This window comes from Haliotis rufescens, unplaced genomic scaffold (genome assembly GCF_023055435.1).
Source record: "Haliotis rufescens isolate VD_foot unplaced genomic scaffold, xgHalRufe1.0.p SCAF_12, whole genome shotgun sequence".
NCBI classification, from domain to species: domain Eukaryota; kingdom Metazoa; phylum Mollusca; class Gastropoda; order Lepetellida; family Haliotidae; genus Haliotis; species Haliotis rufescens.
Genome location: NW_025963802.1, coordinates 36,330,229 through 36,350,094, shown reverse-complemented (window position 1 = coordinate 36,350,094; position 19,866 = coordinate 36,330,229). Strand labels below are relative to the sequence as shown.

Sequence of the window (19,866 nt, the reverse complement as noted above, 5' to 3'; positions counted from 1 at the left end):
CGTAGCTGTTCGGTCATACGAAACATTGCCTAAAAACATGCCCTTTGTCAACACAGAAACTGGGACAAAGTTAAAGCATGGCTGATCAGGTGGCCTTTGGTTACAGGTAAAACGTAAAGACAATAGGCTAAAAATAATAAAAAGTCTATGTGCTCAGGCACTGTCAACATCATCATAAAGTTCTTTGAGGGGCGGTCGGGTAGTCTAGTGGTTAAAGCGTTCGCTCGTCACGCCGAAGACCCGGTTTCGATTCCCGACATGGGTACAAATTGTGAAGCCCATTTCTGGTGTTCCCCGCCGTGATATTGCTGGAATATTGCTAAAAGCGGCGTTAAACCATACTCACTCAGTCATAAAGTTCTTTGCACGTTTCGTTTTTGTTTCCATTTTCATTTTTTATGCATTGTGTTTAAATATTCGGATTAATTTTTGGAAATAAAAACAAAACATGCGGCAGACTTTATGATGTTGCGGGTGGTGCCTGAGAACCATAGTCATTATTGTTTTTAGCGAGTGAAGACTTACATTTGTAGGTATTTCTCCGTGTATTCAATACCGTATTTAGAAGAATGGCAGCACCTGCTCTTGTTGCCGTTTATGCTACGACCGACGAGTCAACCCCAAGTGTCGATGCCGAATATAAACGTAGTCGGTTTATATACACGTAGTCTCCATCTCCGATCTTGATTCGCACATTGGGAACGCATGGAAGGAGAGAGATGTGGAGATTGGGAGTTAGCTATCGGCCATCATGTCTCAGCGGTCAGTATAGGTCAGTCCACCCTGCAGTCTGGACGCCTGTTACTTAATAATTAAACATCAGGGTTAATATGACCGAAAGATAAAACCTCTTACCAATATCGTTCGGTGTTACGCAGTCTCAATAGATCATTAAGTATCAGCCTGAAGCGTGAGACCTATACCTGACCACCAAGCCGAACTAGTCAAGTTGACATGAAGATTTCATATATGATAGCTTTTGAGAGTGAGTAAGTGTGGTTTTACGCCGCTTTTAGCAATATTCCAGCAATATCACGACGGGGGGCACCAGAAATGGGCTTCACGCATTGTACCGCTGTAGGGAATCGAACCGGCTCTTCGGCGTGACGAGCGAACGCTTTAACCAATTGGCCACCCGACAACCCCTACAATAGCTTAAAGTGATTGTTGCAGACGCTATGCTAACTTGTATAATTATTATAAGTCATCAATCACTGGATTGTCTGGCCAGACTTGATTATTTACAGACCGCCGTCATATAGTTGTAATATTGCTGAGTGCGGCGTTAAACAACAAACAAACCAACAACCAACCAACACTTAGTTTAAGTCGTCGTGTGACGCAAACATGTAGCGTTAATTTTACAGGGAGCAAGTAGTCTTTCATAAAAATATTCCAAGGAATATTAAAGATCACTAAATTCTTTTGTTCAGTATAGATAAGTTTAAGAATAGTTCGCTTGGTTTCCATTAGTTACCATGAACATTCTGTATGTTTTAAAAATAGCCACTCACACCGCTTCCTTTAGTTAGCCTGTCGACCAATCAAAGATTATGTTTCAAGTCTGATTTCTTCTCTCATCAGCAACAACGATTTCACAGTGATTCGGTGATTCTAACCCCCTGATTTAAGTTAAACTCTAAATTATTGACGGAACATACACACACAAACACACACAGACAGTGATATATATATATATATATATATATATACACACACACACACACACAGACAGACAGACAGACACCAAGAGAGACACACACAGACACATACACAGAGAGAGAGAAAAAACAGACACGCACGCAGACACAAACACACACAGACAGACACACACGCACAGAGAGAGACAAAGAGAGTCTCACACAGACACACAAACACACATGCTCACACAGACACAGAGAGACACACACAGACACATACACACAGACACATGCACACACAGACACACACATCATGCTTGAGACGTGCACTATTTGTAAGACATGTACAACTGCTATGTAGTGTCAGTGGTATTGATCACCCCAATTAGAATATACACGTTGTGAACGGTATTTGTAAGACATGTACAACTGCTATGTAGTGTCAGTGGTATTGATCACCCCAATTAGTATATACACGTTGTGAATGGTATTTGTAAGACATGTACAACTGCTATGTAGTGTCAGTGGTATTGATAACCCCAATTAGTATATACACGTTGTGAATGGTATTTGTAAGACATGTACAACTGCTATGTAGTGTCAGTGGTATTGATAACCCCAATTAGAATATACACGTTGTGAATGGTGTTTGTAAGACGTGTGTACAACTGCTATGTAGTGTCAGTGGTATTGATAACCCCAATTAGTATATACACGTTGTGAATGGTATTTGTAAGACATGTACAACTGCTATGTAGTGTCAGTGGTATTGATAACCCCAATTAGTATATACACGTTGTGAATGGTATTTGTAAGACATGTACAACTGCTATGTAGTGTCAGTGGTATTGATAACCCCAATTAGAATATACACGTTGTGAATGGTATTTATAAGACGTGTGTACAACTGCTATGTAGTGTCAGTGGTATTGATAACCCCAATTAGAATATACACGTTGTGAATGGTATTTGTAAGACATGTGTGCAACTGCTATGTAGTGTCAGTGGTATTGATAACCCCAATTAGAATATACACGTTGTGAATGGTATTTATAAGACGTGTGTACAACTGCTATGTAGTGTCAGTGGTATTGATAACCCCAATTAGAATATACACGTTGTGAATGGTATTTGTAAGACATGTGTGCAACTGCTATGTAGTGTCAGTGGTATTGATAACCCAAATTAGAGTATACACGTAGTAGACATGCCCCAATACCATCAGAGAACCACTCCTAAATTGAATCGTTGTGAGACAACCCCAAACCCCCAACCCCCAACCCCCAACCCCCACCCCACCCCACCCCACCCCACCCCCACACCCCAATACCACCAGAGAACTCCTCCCAAATTGAATTGTCGTGAGACACACCTGAAAAATGTGGCTAATTTTGCTGTTCGATAACTTTTCTTTGTGTTGGATGCGTATAATAATAGTTAGGCAGGTATTTGATTCTGATATCTTCCAACACCGGGGATATCCACGCATATGCAAATCCATGCGAAACAGCTAAGGCTCAGTTTCTATCCTCAAAGTCATCAAGGCGCTAAGGCCAGGTTCACATAGTGCTGATTATTGCTGTGCTACGACACGAAACGTGAAAGAGTCGGATTACTATCCTCAGTGATCTGGATATTCTACCATTGTCTGAACGCAGTCATATACGTTCGTAACAGAGTCCTACGGATCGGAAAAGGTTCAATGAGGTCGGCCAAGCACTCCCGACAGTATGGTGCGTCTCCTTACATTCGGGAAACTCAGCCGATTTTGTCTAGTCGGATTACAATCGTGACTATGTCGTGACAGATTCTGCTGTATCGGATCAAAATCGTAACAATGTCCTGTGTTGTCTGGACGGTACCCTGTGGATCGGGACGCTGTCGTGATGAACGGACATGAATTGTTCATTGCCGTTTCTTGTCGATTGAGTCCAGATTGCGTCCAGATCTTGCCGAATGCGAACCTTCTTTGTGGGTTCACTGTCCGGTCAGTGTCTGATCTCTGTCGGGTCGCATTCGGGAGAATCGGGACGCTGTCGAGACAGATTCTGTCGTTTTATACCATGCGGAAGATACAAATCGGATCAGATTCGGATTAAGAACGGGAGAATCGGGACGAATTTGGCTGGATAACGGCTGAATCGGGACGCTTCCTGAACAATATCTGATTGTTTGTGAATTTCCCGCCATGAATCACAGGATCTTGATCAGACTTTTGACAAATTTTAATCAGGAATGGTCCTATCAAGGACGGCAGTAAAAATCCTGAATACGTGACTGATCCCTAAGCATATAATATCATGATCTAGAGAATCGTGTATCTGCTTGTCTGAGCAAACGTATCCAGTATGAGATAAGTCTGCATTGACAGTTTAAATGTACCGGGCGTAGCCGCATCCTGCTACAATTGTCTTATTTGGTGACGGAAGCCGACGACAAGAACAAATTTACAAAACTTTGTAAAAAATTTCTCAATACCGTTGCGATATAAGGTTTTGTAAATAAATTTCGACATGAATGTAGTATGATACTTCTTCAGGTCTTTCTGGACTGAAGAACCAAGACTCAGATAGAATCGTTGTGAAACACATCCCAATACCACCAGATAACCATTGCCACTGAAATCGTCGTGGGACACATTCCGATACCACCAGATAACCAATACCACTGAAATCGTGGTGGGACACACCCCGATACCACCAGATAACCATTACCACTGAAATCGTGGTGGGACACACCCCGATACCACCAGATAACCATTACCACTGAAATCGTGGTGGGACACACCCCGATACCACCAGATAACCATTACCACTGAAATCGTCGTGGGACACACCCCGATACCACCAGATAACCACTAATATGACCTTTAATGTGCCCCTACTGCTGAGGCAACGTAACCTTAAATGTGCCCCTACCGCTGACACAACGTAACCTTTAATGTGTCCCTACCGCTGACACAACGTAACCTTTAATGTGTCCCTACCGCTGACACAACGTAACCTTGAATGTGTCCATACCGCTGACACAACGTAACCTTTAATGTGTCCCTACCGCTGACACAACGTAACCTTTAATGTGTCCATACCGCTGACACAACGTAACCATTAATGTGTCCCTACCGCTGACACAACGTAACCTTTAATGTGTCCATACCGCTGACACAACGTAACCATTAATGTGTCCCTACCGCTGACACAACGTAACCTTTAATGTGTCCCTACCGCTGACACAACGTAACCTTTAATGTGTCCATACCGCTGACACAACGTAACCATTAATGTGTCCCTACCGCTGACACAACGTAACCTTTAATGTGTCCATACCGCTGACACAAAGTAACCTTTAATGTGTCCCTACCGCTGACACAACGTAACCATTAATGTGTCCATACCGCTGACACAATGCCACCTTTAATGTGTCCCTACTGCTGACACAACGTAACCTTTAATGTGTCCCTACCGCTGACACAACGTAACCTTAAATGTGCCCCTACCGCTGACACAACGTAACCTTAAATGTGCCCCTACCGCTGACACAACGTAACCTTAAATGTCCCCCTACTGCTGAGGCAACATAACCTTTAATGGGTCCCCTACTGCTGAGGCAACATAACCTTTAATGGGTCCCCTACTGCTGAGGCAACGTAACCATTAATGTGTCCATACCGCTGACACAACGTAACCTTCAATGTGTCCTAAACTGCTGACACAACGTAACCTTCAATGTGTCCTAAACTGCTGACACAACGTAACCTTCAATGTGTCCCCAGCGCTGAGGCAATGTAACCTTTAATGTGTCCCTACCGCTGAGGCAACGTAACCTTTGATGTATCCCTACTGTTGACACAATATAACCTTTAATGTGTCCCTACTGCTGAGGCAACGTAACCTTTAATGTGTCCCCGCCGCTGAGGCAACGTAACCTTTAATGTGTCCCTAATGCTGGGGTAACGTAACCTTTAGTGTGTCCCTACCTCTGAGGCAACGTAACCTTTAATGTGCCTCTACCGCTGAGGCAACGTAACCTTTAATGTGCCCCTAATGCTGGGGTAAGGTAACCTTAAGTGTGCCCCTACCGCTGAGGCAACGTAACCTTTAATGTGTCCCTAATGCTGGGGTAACGTAACCTTTAATGTGTCCCTACTGCTGAGGCAACGTAACCTTTAATGTACCCCTACTGCTGAGGAAGCGTAACTTTTAATGTACCCCTACCGCTGAGGCAACGTAAAATTTAATGTGTCCCTAATGCTGGGGTAACGTAACCTTTAGTGTGTCCCTAGTGCTGAGGCAACGTAACCTTTAATGTGTCCCTACTGCTGAGGCAACGTAACTTTTAATGTACCCCTACTGCTGAGGCAACGTAACCTTTAATGTGTCCCTACTGCTGAGGCAACGTAACTTTTAATGTGTCCCCGCCGCTGAGACAACGTAACCTTTAATGTGTCCCTACCGCTGACGCAACGTAACCTTTAATGTGTCCCCGCCGCTGAGACAACGTAACCTTTAATGTACCCCTACTGCTGAGGCAACGTAACCTTTAATGTGTCCCCGCCGCTGAGACAACGTAACCTTTTATGTGTCCCTACCGCTGAGGCAACGTAACCTTTAGTGTGTCCCCGCCGCTGAGACAACGTAACCTTTAATGTGCCCCTACTGCAACTGCACAGCTGATGTTTGAGGTGAAGAAACTTTGTAATATTTCCTTAAATGTCCAATCCGCACCGTGTCGAACAAGGGACCAAGGTAGATGTTATAATAAGTCTTAATTGTCTGCATTCAAAATTCAACAGACTGGGTTAGACTTTTCGGCACATATTGTAAGTACATGTGGATGTTCTGGACTGCCTGTATGGCAATTTAACTCGCTTGTGTCTCCACTTCCTTCTGTCCGTTCTCTATCACACACTGAAGACGCGTATAGTTATGTTTATCACAATATACGAAGGGCGTTCAATACGTTTTGCAACTTCAATATGAGACCAAGTCGCAGAATATCTTTTGCACTTTTATTTTTCAGTATAGTCTACATTCACCTCAATACACTTATTCCATTTGTTCTTCAAGCCTTTAATACAACATTTATAGAAATCCGCAGATTGGCCCTCTAACCATGCCTTTGTGGCAGCCTTAATGTCCTCGTCATCCTGGAAGCGTCTTCCACGTACGGTAGATTTCATTTGCCGGAACAGGAAATAGTCACTGGGGGCTTAGTCTGGGCTGTACAGTTGAATCACCCACCCTACAGTCCAGACTTAGCCCACAGTGACTATTTCCTGTTCCGGCAAATTAGGTGTCCCCCGGCGTGATATTGCTCGAATATTGCTATAAGCGGCGTAAAACCATACTCACTCACTGTACAGTACAGTATAACAGATAACTTAAGGTGACTTCCAAATATAAACTGCGAGTCCGTTTTAACGCAGTATTTCAGTTATATCACGGTGTGTCACGGGAAGGAAGATGGGTGATGCAGGTCTCAGACGTTTACTACTGTAGTGAAATCCACGAGCACGGGTATGGTGTTGACAAACCTATAAACACAATCAGGGCGTATCTGGTATTCCATGCCATCATATGCACGAGTCTGACAGGCCGAAGGGACGCAACTCTGCATAAGCGAAGTGCGGAGTCTTACACCTGTAGTTAATATTTATGACTTATTGTTATGTTCTCAGAGTAAGGCTTTATTGTGTTCGTATCAGATATAAAAAGTTTGTATGATAAGAGGAATCGTGAACTTTTAAAGAATAATGTATAAATGTATAATAACCCGGACACAGCTCGCTTAATATTTGTGGTTAGTTACTTATCCCACTGATACAATTTAAAGTGTGTGAGGGGTTTTTTTTAAAATGTTTATCACATTGTGATAAGTTAAGGTTAACGTAATGATGTAAATTATTGGTCCTATAAATCTTCTCTACGCAGTTTCGGGAAAGGATTGGCGGGAAAATTTTCGCTAAGAACAGGTGGCCTGGAAACAGGGGACGTAACTCTTCCAGGCGGAAGTTGTCGTCAGCAAATATGACAGCATGGAGAGGGCTTTTTTGTTGAGGCACATCTTTCTGCTGTTGTTGATTTTCTGGGCTTTGTTGTCGCTCTGTGGTAAGTTAGAAACATATTACTCTTTCATATGTTTTCTTATGCGCGTGTGTGGCCGATTACTGCTGCGTTGCATGAGCGGGACATGATATAACAGCCTTGATGCAAAGGCCCAATGCGAGCAGACGAGAACTGTTGTTGTGACCTCCCTAGGTCGGTCACGTCGACTGTTTTAGAACTTGACATGACACGGGAGCATATTGAAAAGTAGCCAGGCAGACATAACTTTTTTTGACAGTTTCCATGGAAAGTTAGAAAATGGACTCAAGTTTTGGAATGAACTGTTTCTTTTGTTTTTGCCTTGTTCTTTTGAAAAAGTGATCTTGGCCATGTTTATTTTGGGAAATTATTTGAAAGAGATAATCCTATTGCAGGAAATATTTTTTCTTCTAAAAATTTCATGTTAAAATAATTGGGAGCATATTTAGGTAAGTTTCCATATATGGTACTGCTATCTATCTAATTCAGTAGGCCTAATGGATTGATTAACCCTAAACTTGTTGTGAACAACTGAAAGACACCTCATTCACTTTTAAAAGTCAACTTTCTCTTAAAGACAAGCCATCATCTAAGTATTTACAATGTCTGTGTAATGCTACACTCCCAGTTATAGCTCGAGTAATCGCGATAAACATGGCGTCCAAAAACGCACGATGTCCAAAAACCTATGATCCGGCGATATGTGTAGAATGCCATCTCAATCGCTATATATAAGTGAGTTAGGTTTTAAAATATGTCACAGGTTGTCAGCTTTAATACTATGAATGGAAAGCCCAAAGTGAAGCAGAGAGTAGATAGTTGCCAGTTTTGTGAAAAGACGAGAAGAGGTATGATGCTGACAAAGCGAGTATCAAGAGCATGGTCAGGGTTAGAACTAAATTCAAATCTTTACTAGCCCAGGTGAAGATGAAGCTCTTTTAATGTAAGAACAAATTTGGAAATATCTACCAGCACATAGGAATTAGTAATAGCCCGGGGCGAGTGGATAGTGTTAAATTCTAACCCTGCCATTATGAATGTGGGATTCACATCTACAATCAGTGGATCCTGTTATCACCAGGGGATGCAACTCTGTACAGCCATCTGCTGAGCTTTATAAATAATGGCAAAATATGCTCACCTGTCTTATTTATGTTGATATATCGTAGAGAATTATCTATAACATTGCAAATGATGATGTATTTTTTGCTGCTACCATGATTGGTTCATGTTTTGAAGTGCGAGTGATGTAAAAGACCTCTACACTGCTCCAAGCAGTGAGTGAAATGGTCGCATTTACAAGTAAATTTTGAGAATTGCAACAAAACATTTTAAAACACTTGTCTCTAGCGGGTGTGGAGAAATCTTAATTTAAACTACACTCAGTTATATTAGCCATGTCTGTAATTATTGTTTAGTTCCGTTAGAATCGTAGTTACGTATGATTATCGGCAAAGCTTTTAGTGATTTTTAGCGATCCTTCTAAGAGAAGTAACTCTAGTTTATTTATCTTATCCAACCTCGCAATGTAGTTCACACAGAATGGATGAAAGGGTTCCCACAATCCATTGTGTAGCAGACGCAGAAATATGGTGACTCCTGTCAATTTAAAAAGAAATTCCGAAGGAAAACGAATAAATACATCATACTTTCAAGTGAACATGACAGCAACTAATAAATATATCAACCAAGAAAAGAAATCAAAGTTGTGAATGTTCCTTCATGTGTATTTAGGAGTCATGGTTGCTAGTATTTGATTAGTTGCAATGTCACAAATCGTCAAAATACAATATTTTGTTATCTATTGCTGGAAATAATGATTTTGTTAATGGCAGTCAGAAGTTTAAACCGAGAGAATATTAAAGGGCATAGTGATTCTCACAGACATAGAAAGTGTACAGACTACAGTTTATGCAACAGACAAGAAACGTCCATTTCTAAATAAGCTATTACACTACAATTTCATACAGTAGATACCCATCTGATGAGAAGATGTGGATGAACTGAAGATTGAATTTAATACTGCATATTGTATTGGTAAAGAAGAAATGGCCTTTAGACATAAGAAACAAGTTTCAAATTAACATAATCCTTTATTCATCACAAGGGTAGATAAAGTTACATGCCAATATTAGGTAGTGTAAATTTGCATGGCCACATGATTTTCAGTTTGGTTAGTGATTTAATATATTTACTTAGTTATCAACAAGTTAGTAAAAGAATGAACTTGGAGCCCTGCCTTTGTTCCCAATCTTGTAACTTTCACAGGGACTGGTAATAAAGTATGGGATACTCCAGCAATCTACTGTTATTACTGAGACACTGCTTTCAATTTCCCTGATTGGATACGGAAATCTGGTTCAGAAACTGACAAAACACACTTTGTCATGACAACTAGATATGCAAGAGGACCAGTTGATCTTTCTATTAATCTACTGATCCTTTGGACTGTTGACAAATTCTGGTGAGTGTCAGGTGGTGATCTGTAATTTTTATTCTCACGTGAACTGCACCAATGCAAGGGGTTTGAGGATTAAGTTGGTGAAGGGGTATCTAAACACAAAATGTCCATGTGCTGAAGTCATAGATACAAGAAAGAGGAGATGACCGAGTTAGCTTGCATCTGTAAACTGTTGTCCACCTGCAAACTTTACAGGGATTTATCCCATACCCGTGAAGATCCAGGGTAGAATAGGTCTTCAGCAACCCATACTGGCCATAAGAGGTGACTATGCTTGTCGTATGAGGTGACTAACGGGATCAGGTGGTCAGGCTTACTGTTTGGTTGATGCATGTCATCCCATCCTAATTGCATGGATCAATGCTCATGATGTCAGTCACTAGATTGTCTGGGCCAGACTTGATTATTTACAGACCACCGTCATATAGCTGTAATATTGCGGAGTGCGGTGTTAAACAACAACCAACCAACTACTGAGGCCAATAATTGCCCCCAAGTCTGCAGCAAATGCCATTAAAAATATGCCAACAAAAAATAGGAAGAGTTTTTAATACTTGTTGTAAATTATTGCATTGAATAATTTAGAAAATTAAGAACATTTTAAAAAATCCAAATTTTGGACAAAAAAACATATATATTTTTTGTAATTTGGCTGCCAGGGGCGCTTAGTTTACAATCCTGAATAAATTGAAGCTCTGTATTCTTCATTGTGTGTGTTGACAGAACTAGACTTGCAGTTTGCAACATCACCAGATGTCAACCTTGTACTCAACGATGCCATGTTCTTCGAAATCATCGACCCAGAGCAGTTAAGCTACACCTACAAACTGCGTCCAGCCAGAGACTTTGGAGGAGTTTTTGTAAGTAAAAGCACAGAAACTCTGGAGTGACATTTGAACACTGAACTGATGTATATACTGTATAGTCGTACTATATTGATTAACAAAGAGTGAATGTTGTTGAAGCACTAAATGAAAGTCCAGGTTGGATACTCTTCAGTCCTACTATATTGATTGACAAAGAATTAGAATTGTTGAAGCAGTTAATAAAAGCCTGGGTTGGACTAGTGGCTAATGTCACAGATTGTACAGGCCAGTAGAAATTTCTGATCTTTCTGAGTTTACTTATGTGGGATTATTATTCAAGTGAATGATGAAATAATGAGAAAACTGTGTTATAAGCAGATTTGTTTCCATTTAAATGAATTATTGGCTGATCTTACCAGACCCAGGCATGGAAATTAACCCAGAATGTCAACTAGCCTGAATATTGATCAGGGCTCCAGATCATTTTCCAGCATCAGGAGTTTGTACTCCTTATCATTTCAGGGGCACAGGTAGCCCAATCGATTCACTGTGCAGAGTTGCATCCCTTGGGCACGCCAGAAACCTATGATTGTGGGTTCGAATCCCGGTTCGCCCTGATTATATTTCTAGGTTTGTCAGCACCATACCCGTGCTCGTGGGTTTCATCAAAGTGGTAAACGTCTGAGACCTGCATCACTTCGGGCTGTCCTCCCACTTTAAGCTGACAGGCCGAATATACTGTTAAAAGCGGCATTAAACCCAACTCACTCACTCACCTTATCATTTCAATATAGGAATATTTGCAAAACTAACAAGTACACTGAGTACTGAATGGAATTTAATATATTAGTCTTGTATTTTATTTTAGATATGCACGACAGCATTGCTACTCTTGTGTAAACAAGTCAATAAACAATAAACAATACTTTTTTCATTGGATATGTATGTCTATTGTATAATGCGCACCCCCCTCTAGGGTATTCAATATTTGGAGGGGATTAAATCGAGTATTATTACATGGTTTCCCTTCAGCAAAGTCAGGTAAACAAACAGGTGATAACAAACATGGTCAATACAGATTTGAAATCTGAGATGCAATGTCACTAGACATGATGATTTACTGTTTAAATTGTATTTGCAATTCTACTCAGCATTGTTTTAGATATAGAGATTAAGATTACCATGTGTATTTTCTCGTAAACTAGGCCTGAAACAGCAATCAGCTTTACACACAATCTACTGGTGATTCTTTCAAAACTTACCAATAATACGACTTTTGATGCAACAATCGGAAGAATAGTACCCGAAACTACCAATATCGTGTTATTTTAGTTGCAGTTTTACTCTGTATATTTGAAATAATAATAACGATAAGAGTAACTCTAACTTTGGTACAGCTGATCGCTATTGCCGGATATTGTTTACGCATGGAAAAATATAGTTAATCATCGTACCGGGGCTCGCGAAAACTCTTTGTTGACATATAACAGTCAAACTGCAACAAATATTATTTTTAACTAGTCAAAGTATGGCATTTAAGATATATGTATCCATTGTCTGTGAACTAAAGTTTGTTTCAAGCCATCAATAACGGTTATCTGACCGTATCAAATCCCACCGTATCGTGCATATTTTCATCCGTACATAAGCCCTGGTGATAACTTGTTGCATTACCCCCAAAATGTTTGTAATTCTTCCAGCTCTTGGGATACCTTTAAAGTTAAGAAAACTGGTCCGGGCTCATGGGCATGTGCTAATTTCCATCTGTTGTAGACCCAACAGAATTTTACAAGATTCAGACTTCGGACCAGTGGCTAAAGTCTCAGTTTGGTTAAGTATGTTTTAGGTAACTGAAGTACTATAAGAGGAGTGGTGAAGTGTACTAATGGTATATGTCTTTATTTTTTTATTACAGGAACACACACTTAACAAAGTGGAGCTTAGATTTGCTGACCCTCTTGATGGATGTGGAACTTTTACCAGTAGCATGAGGGGATCCATTGCTTTTGTATTACGAGGGTAAGATAAATAAAGTAATCAGATATTGTTCATTGCTTGTGAAATTCACTTCACTGAAGCATTTGAAAAGGTTTTGAGACTCATCACGATACCAAGGAATTCCTGCCTGTCAATTAGCTTTGCAGTAGGGGATGGCAGTAGTTTATACTTAATTGATGTGTAGTGACAAGTCTTTCATGTACTCCTCTCCATCAACCCCTGTGGTGATTCCGAATAGGATTACATACCTCATGTTTGTCGACATAGCTAACTAATGTGGTTACAATGTATTTGTTCTCATGCTGTCAACCATTGGTTTGTCTGCTCCCATGGATTATTTACTGGCATAAAACAACATATATTCACATGTGTCCTAAAATAGAATTTTCTAAATGACATTGTGTGTTCATAGCTTTTTGCCATGGGAGCCATGCCAATATACACTTGTCAGAGGGGTACACAAAGTACATGATCTAGACTACCAGATGTCAGATTTTCTTTTGTGGAAGCTTCGGTGGCAGAGTGGGCCACTGACTTTGTGTGCTGGTGATTAGGTGCCTCACTCTGACAGTGTGGGTTCAAATCCTGGATCCCTTAATCCTATCCAGAATCACCACAGGGGGTGATGGAGAGATGTGCATGAAAGGCTTGTCTCTACACATCTAGAGCAACTAGGTTTTCATGTCAACATGCACCTGGTGCAAGTTATATCATGTTCCTTAAATCGCTTCCTGTACTACCATTAACTGATCTTCCATTGGTCTTCACAGTAAGAATTATATGTACATTTTTGTAAGTATTGTATATCTTATTTACAGTGGATGTTCCTTTTTAACTAAAACTTACAACGCAGAAATGGCAAATGCATTTGGTGCTATAATCAGTGACAGTGATGAGGAGAATGACGATAAGTTTGTCGACATGATTGATGACAACACCAGCAGAAAAGTGAACATTCCAGCCATGTTCCTCATGGGCAAAGACGGGTAAGTTAGCAGAGGCTTGAAGCTCGCACAAGCACATGTCCTGCTAGAAGTTCTCACATTCTCTTATCTTGCTAGAAGCTCACACAGGCTCTTATCCTGCTGGAAGCTTGCAGAGGCTCTTGTCCTGCTAGAACTTGCACAGGCTCTTATCCTGCTGGAAGCTCATGCAGGCTATTGTCCTGCTAGAAGCTTGCACAGGCTCTTATCCTGCTAGAAACATACACAGGCTCTTATCCTATTTGAAGCTGGCAGAGGCTCTTATCCTGCCGAAAGCTGACAGAGGCTCTTGTCCTGCTTGAAGCTAACACAGGCTCTCATCCTGCTGGAAGCTCACACAGGCTCTTGTCCTGCTAGAAGCCTGCACAGGCTCTTGTCCCGCTAGAAACTCACACAGGCTCTTGTCCTGATAGAAGCTGTCACAGGCTCTTATCCTGCTTGAAGCTCACACAGACTCTTATCCTGCTAGAAGCTCACACAGGCTCTTATCCTGCTTGAAGCTCACACAGACTCTTATCCTGCTAGAAGCTCACACAGGCTCTTGTCCTGATAGAAGCTGTCACAGGCACTTATCCAATTGTAAATGAAAATCAAGATGATTTGGGATCATAATGCTAAAAGTTAGACATTTAGAGTCGCATATTGTCGCAGCAAACCCAAGTACACCAGCTCATTTGGCCCAAGGGTCCGTGATCAGGGGCCCCTGGCAATCAGAAGGAATCAGAAATTAGCTTTTAACACGAACAGTTCATTTTCTCATTATCAGCATGTCCTCCTTATATGATCTTATAAACTCTGGAAGTTATTCGTGATTCTTAAATTGTGATGATGAGTATCATGATACAACTTGAAATATTTACAAGCCAGAATAGTGACATCATATCAGGACTGGAATTCTACTAGCCCTCAGGAAACCTTTAACTTTGGAAAAACTGACTGAGGTTACCAGGCTGGGGCCACTGTGCATCCTTAATGATGAATCAATCCTTCAGTAAATCGCTTCGATTTGGTAAACATTGCATACCCATCATACAAAATAATCTTTTTCCCTGTAAGATTCTTAATTATATTTGTAATATATTTAATATTTTCATGCAAAGTGTTTATGTATTAACAATTAGACTAACATCCAGTCTCTGAAATGAAACTATGTTACAGAAAAATAACTGTTAAACTATCTCAATACAATATAATGAATATGAGCCCAGAGACTCTTCATTTTCCTGAAACTGAAGTAATCTAGACTTGCCAACAATTAAGACTTGCATAGGCTGTATTGGATATATTTGTTTCAGGGCCTGTATGACAGACTATGTAATAATCTGTAACCTCTGTTTCAGTGCCATGATTCGTCACACACTGCAACAGTTAAACATGGATAGTGCTCTTATAAATATTCCAATCAACGTGACTGGTATACCCTTGGGGCGTGTCAACCAGCCACCATGGACTCTGTGGTAGCAGTTTCGTCACACAGTGCCACACCTACTTCACACAGTGCCATACCCACTTCACATAGTGCCATGCCCCCTTCACACACATGGAAGTGGGGCTACAATAAACCTCGACACCTGTAGTGCATCTGTTTTTATGTATGTTTAGTTTTTACTGGAAATTTGTTCATTCTGGCTAAGTAGTGCTTCCAGCATCAGATGAATTTACGAAAAAGGTGTATGTGGAATGTCAGCCAAATAGGTTCAGTGTTAGGTTAGAGCTCATCAAATCAGTAAGCAGAGTTAGAAATAGTTCATCAATTAACTGGACCCAAAGTTAGAATTCACTTGCCATGATAATAATGCCCTGTCTCAGAAACCAAATTTGATCATTATGATTATTGTTACTATTGTGTGAGTGTGATTTTCTTCGTTTATCTTGAAACTGAGAGCAACGTAAAGTAATACCGTAACCACCAAGTATATTTCATATCAGAGGGGAAGTCTGAGTGTAGCAATTACTTCGATTATCTGATTGTGGATTCAAATTCTGGTTCAAACTGATTATGTTTCTAGGTTTATCAGCACCATACCCCAATCTCATTAAAATCAGATCTCAGTTCTCACTACCGCTAAATAAAGATCTGAGGACGTCCCATTACGGGTCACATCAGAATGCCCTTTCATCCAACCAGTCAGAGCATCACTTACCAGATCAGGAAAATGACAGTGGGAATGTGTTTTCTAATCATGCAACCTCTGAGAGGTTTACACATTGGTATTCGGAACGACAGTTTTGGCCCAGACGACTGATTCCATAAAAATCATCATCTATATCTTGCTTCAATGGGATAAACATTTGAATGGGGGAGAAGTTGCATAGCTCGTGGTGAGTACTGCCATTCAATCTGGACTATACATTCAACATTCCAGAATATCCTTCTGTTCAGTTTTCAAATTTTTAATAAAAAACTTTGTCAGAATATTTTTCAAGTGTAGTCTGGAATGGAAGTCACCAGTTTGAAACTAGTGCCGTAAAGCTGGAGAAAGCTGCTTTTTGATTGGCTAATGTCAACCCCTTGTAAGTCATTTCATTGGTCGGTCAGTGGTCGCAAAAGGTCTTTCTGACATGATATGTAATGGGATATCCTCAGATTTTAGTTTGGCGGTAGTGAGAACTAAGATTTGATTTTAATGAGATTGCACCATACCCTTGCTCTTGGGTTTCACCAAAGTGATAAACGGCTAAGACCTACAGCACTTCAGGTTTTCCTCCCACATTAAGCTGACACACCATGAGTCCATGATATAACTGCAATATCATTCAAAGTCTCTGAAATGAATGTTTTTTGTTTGCTGTCTGAGATGCTGTGCAGGAATTCCTTTTCTTGGTGAACAGCCCTGGTTATTGTCTTGCAAAGTGATCTAAGTGCTAAGACAGTTGTAACACCAATAACTATTGCTTTGTAGAAAGTGGACCCTTACCCTACAAACCACGGGTTATAGTCCTATAAAGTGATGTTAGCACTAGGACCATCATAACACCCATTCTGTAACAAAAGCGTGACAGTGTAGCACTGTAACAAAGACTTACGACTGTAGCACTAGGACGATTGTGACACCCTTCGTGTAACGGAGACTTGCGACTTTAGCACTAGGACAATCGTAACACCCACACTGTCACAGAAACTTACGGCATTGTAGCACTACGACAATCATGACACCCATACTAATAAAGACTCTAACACTAGAACAATCGTGGCACCCATACTGTAACAAAGACTTATGACAGTGTAGCACTAGGACGATCATGACACCCACACTGTAACAAAGAATTGTGACAGCAAAGCACTGGGAAAATCATGGCACCCACACTGTAACAAAGACTTGCGACATTGTAGCACTAGGACGATCGTAAGACCTTACTGCTACAGAGACTTACGACTGTAGCACTAGGATAATTGTGACACCTACACTTTAACAGTCATTTTGACAGTGTAGCACTAGGAAGATTGTGACACCCTTACTGAGACTTATGACTGTAGCACTAGGACAATCATAACACCCACACTGTCACAAAAACTTAAGGCATTGTAGCACTACGACAATCATGACACCCACACTAACAAAGACTGTAGCACTAGAACAATCGTGGCACCCATACTGTAACAAAGACTTATGACAGTGTAGCACTAGGACGATCGTGACACCCACACTGTAACAAAGACTTGCGACAGTGAACCACAAGGACCATCATAACATCCACACTGAAACAAAGACTTAAGACAGTGTTGCCCTAAGATCACTTTGTGGAACATGGACCAGCACCTTTATATAATACCGAGGGAGGAATGAACATGTCCCACTTGTAAATATTACAGTACTCAAATGTTGGGCAATGGTAATTTTAAACCCTTGGAATTACTTGGTTTTACTGATGTTCTTTGAATTGCAACTCATGAATTGTCTTGGTTGATGCATGTCATCGATCCAAATTTCGTGGATCGATGCTCATGTCAATCACTAGATTGTCTGGTCCAGACTCAATTATTTACAGACCGCCGTCATATAGCTGGAATATTGCTGAGTGGCGTTAAACAACAAACAAACAAATGACATGGTCCTGGACAATTACTGTATTTTCATGTCATAAGACCATATGATTTATTTATCAGGTGTTGCCATATTTATCCAATTTATGAGTTCCAGTGAGTTTTTAATAATGTTGAAAGATACATTTTACCATTAATGTGTTGACGATGTACAGCCCCGAGGTGGGGTACCCATTTCTGGACATGTAATTGGCCTGATGTCTGTGTCTAACAAGGTAGTAATAGAAAAATAATAGCACAGGGATTAACAACTTTTGGGTATTTGGTGAAGGTTGCAGCATTTGTTTTGTCTTAACACAAAGGTAATATTCTTTCATGCCAGGTTGTGACTGATTGGTGTCCGAGGTGGCTGAGTCTGTTTCCAACATCGACAGCCCTGTGCTGTCCTGTTCTGGGTCAGGCCTCCCACTGGTCTAATTGTCTTGAGTTCACTGTGTAGAGTTGCTTCCCTTGCTGATGTTAGGATCTGCTGATTGTTGGTACAAGATTGTCTTTACCCTTGGTTTGTCAGCACCTGACTGTGCTTGTTCTTCTTGTCATATACGTCTATGAAATCCTGTTCAAGCCCATCTAAACGCAGCTCACCGACCCACCAACCCGCATTGTTCAATGAAACCATAACCTCCTGTTAGACACACATTACTGATGATTACAGAAGTGTTAGGCGGTCACTAATCTGCCAGTAATTATAGGTAGATGTATCGCACAATGTTGTAATATAAGATTTACAGTCTGGAGAGATTACTAGTGGATCTACCCCACATCATAAAGAGTATCAACAAACAAGGATCACAGTGGTGTTAATGTTGAACCCTTCATGTTGTGCCAGTCTTCCCAGATAGCTTGAGGATGTGTGTATAAATGTCTCCATCAATCCTGTCTCAAGGGCTTTCATTTCAGTATACCTATACTAAACCCTGCATCCATTCCCATGGTTCTTGCGATCTCAAATTATCTGCCCTAAGATTTAGTGAGAAACCTATATGAAGATAGCTTGTGATCTGGTCTTACAAATGAAGCACATTCATTATCAGCATATATGGATGAAAATGAATAAGGGAACATCTAGCTATCATGGGTTCCCATGTCTACCAAATACGTATTGGAAACAACGCACACAAACACATCTCAACATTTTATTCTTTGTGTTGAATTTGTATGCACACTTTTTGAAATGTACTGACAGTAAAGCATATTTCCCTATACTGTATTTTTCATTGTTCCCTTATTCGTTTCCATCAGTATATATTGTAAAGTTACCAAGTATCTGAATATTTCAGTCAGTTGTTTCACTGATAGTAGGCTAAGGTGCCCCTCCAAAAGGCATCGCCTTCACAATGTAATAATTTGGAGAACCTTGAGTATTTTCGATTTATCTGTTTGATAACTTCGAAATTGAGAGAATTCCCAAAAGAAACCACTACCTAGGCCAAATAACAGCTCTAACTTCACCAGTACCAATCTAGAAATGAATTAACCTTACACAGACAATGTTTCTGTTTCACCCAAAGTATGTCTACACGTGGGCTTGAAATTGGCATCAGCCTTGAAGCATAGGAAGGATTTCATTAGCAGTAGACTGCCAGCCAAGTGGAGAACAAGTCATCCATCTTGGAGCGATGTAGTGTTCGTAGTCATCACAAGTACTTTTTGTATAATATTGGGAGTGTCCTGGGGAAGATTTTTCTGATTCATGTTTGCAGTGGAATTGGGAAACGTTTGCAGAATTGTGCCTTGAGAATCCCATTTTAACCCATGAATGCAATATTTTGTTATTAATTTATGAATAAAAAATATTTTACATCTATTTCTTATCTTGTGTTTCTCCAACAACAAATTGCAGTTTACTA

The 19,866-nt window shown here is 40.6% G+C and overlaps 1 protein-coding gene across 1 annotated transcript; it reads left to right on the top strand.

Moving 5' to 3' along the window:
- Positions 1-7,598: 7,598 nt before the first annotated feature.
- Positions 7,599-19,823, top strand: LOC124136588 (PRADC1-like protein). The gene is made up of 5 exons (XM_046502553.2): positions 7,599-7,747; positions 10,908-11,044; positions 12,906-13,009; positions 13,807-13,974; positions 15,312-19,823. The coding sequence occupies exons 1-5, from the start codon at positions 7,675-7,677 to the stop codon at positions 15,430-15,432; spliced, it is 603 nt and encodes a 200-aa protein (XP_046358509.1). The 5' UTR covers positions 7,599-7,674; the 3' UTR covers positions 15,433-19,823.
- The last annotated feature ends 43 nt before the right edge of the window (positions 19,824-19,866 follow it).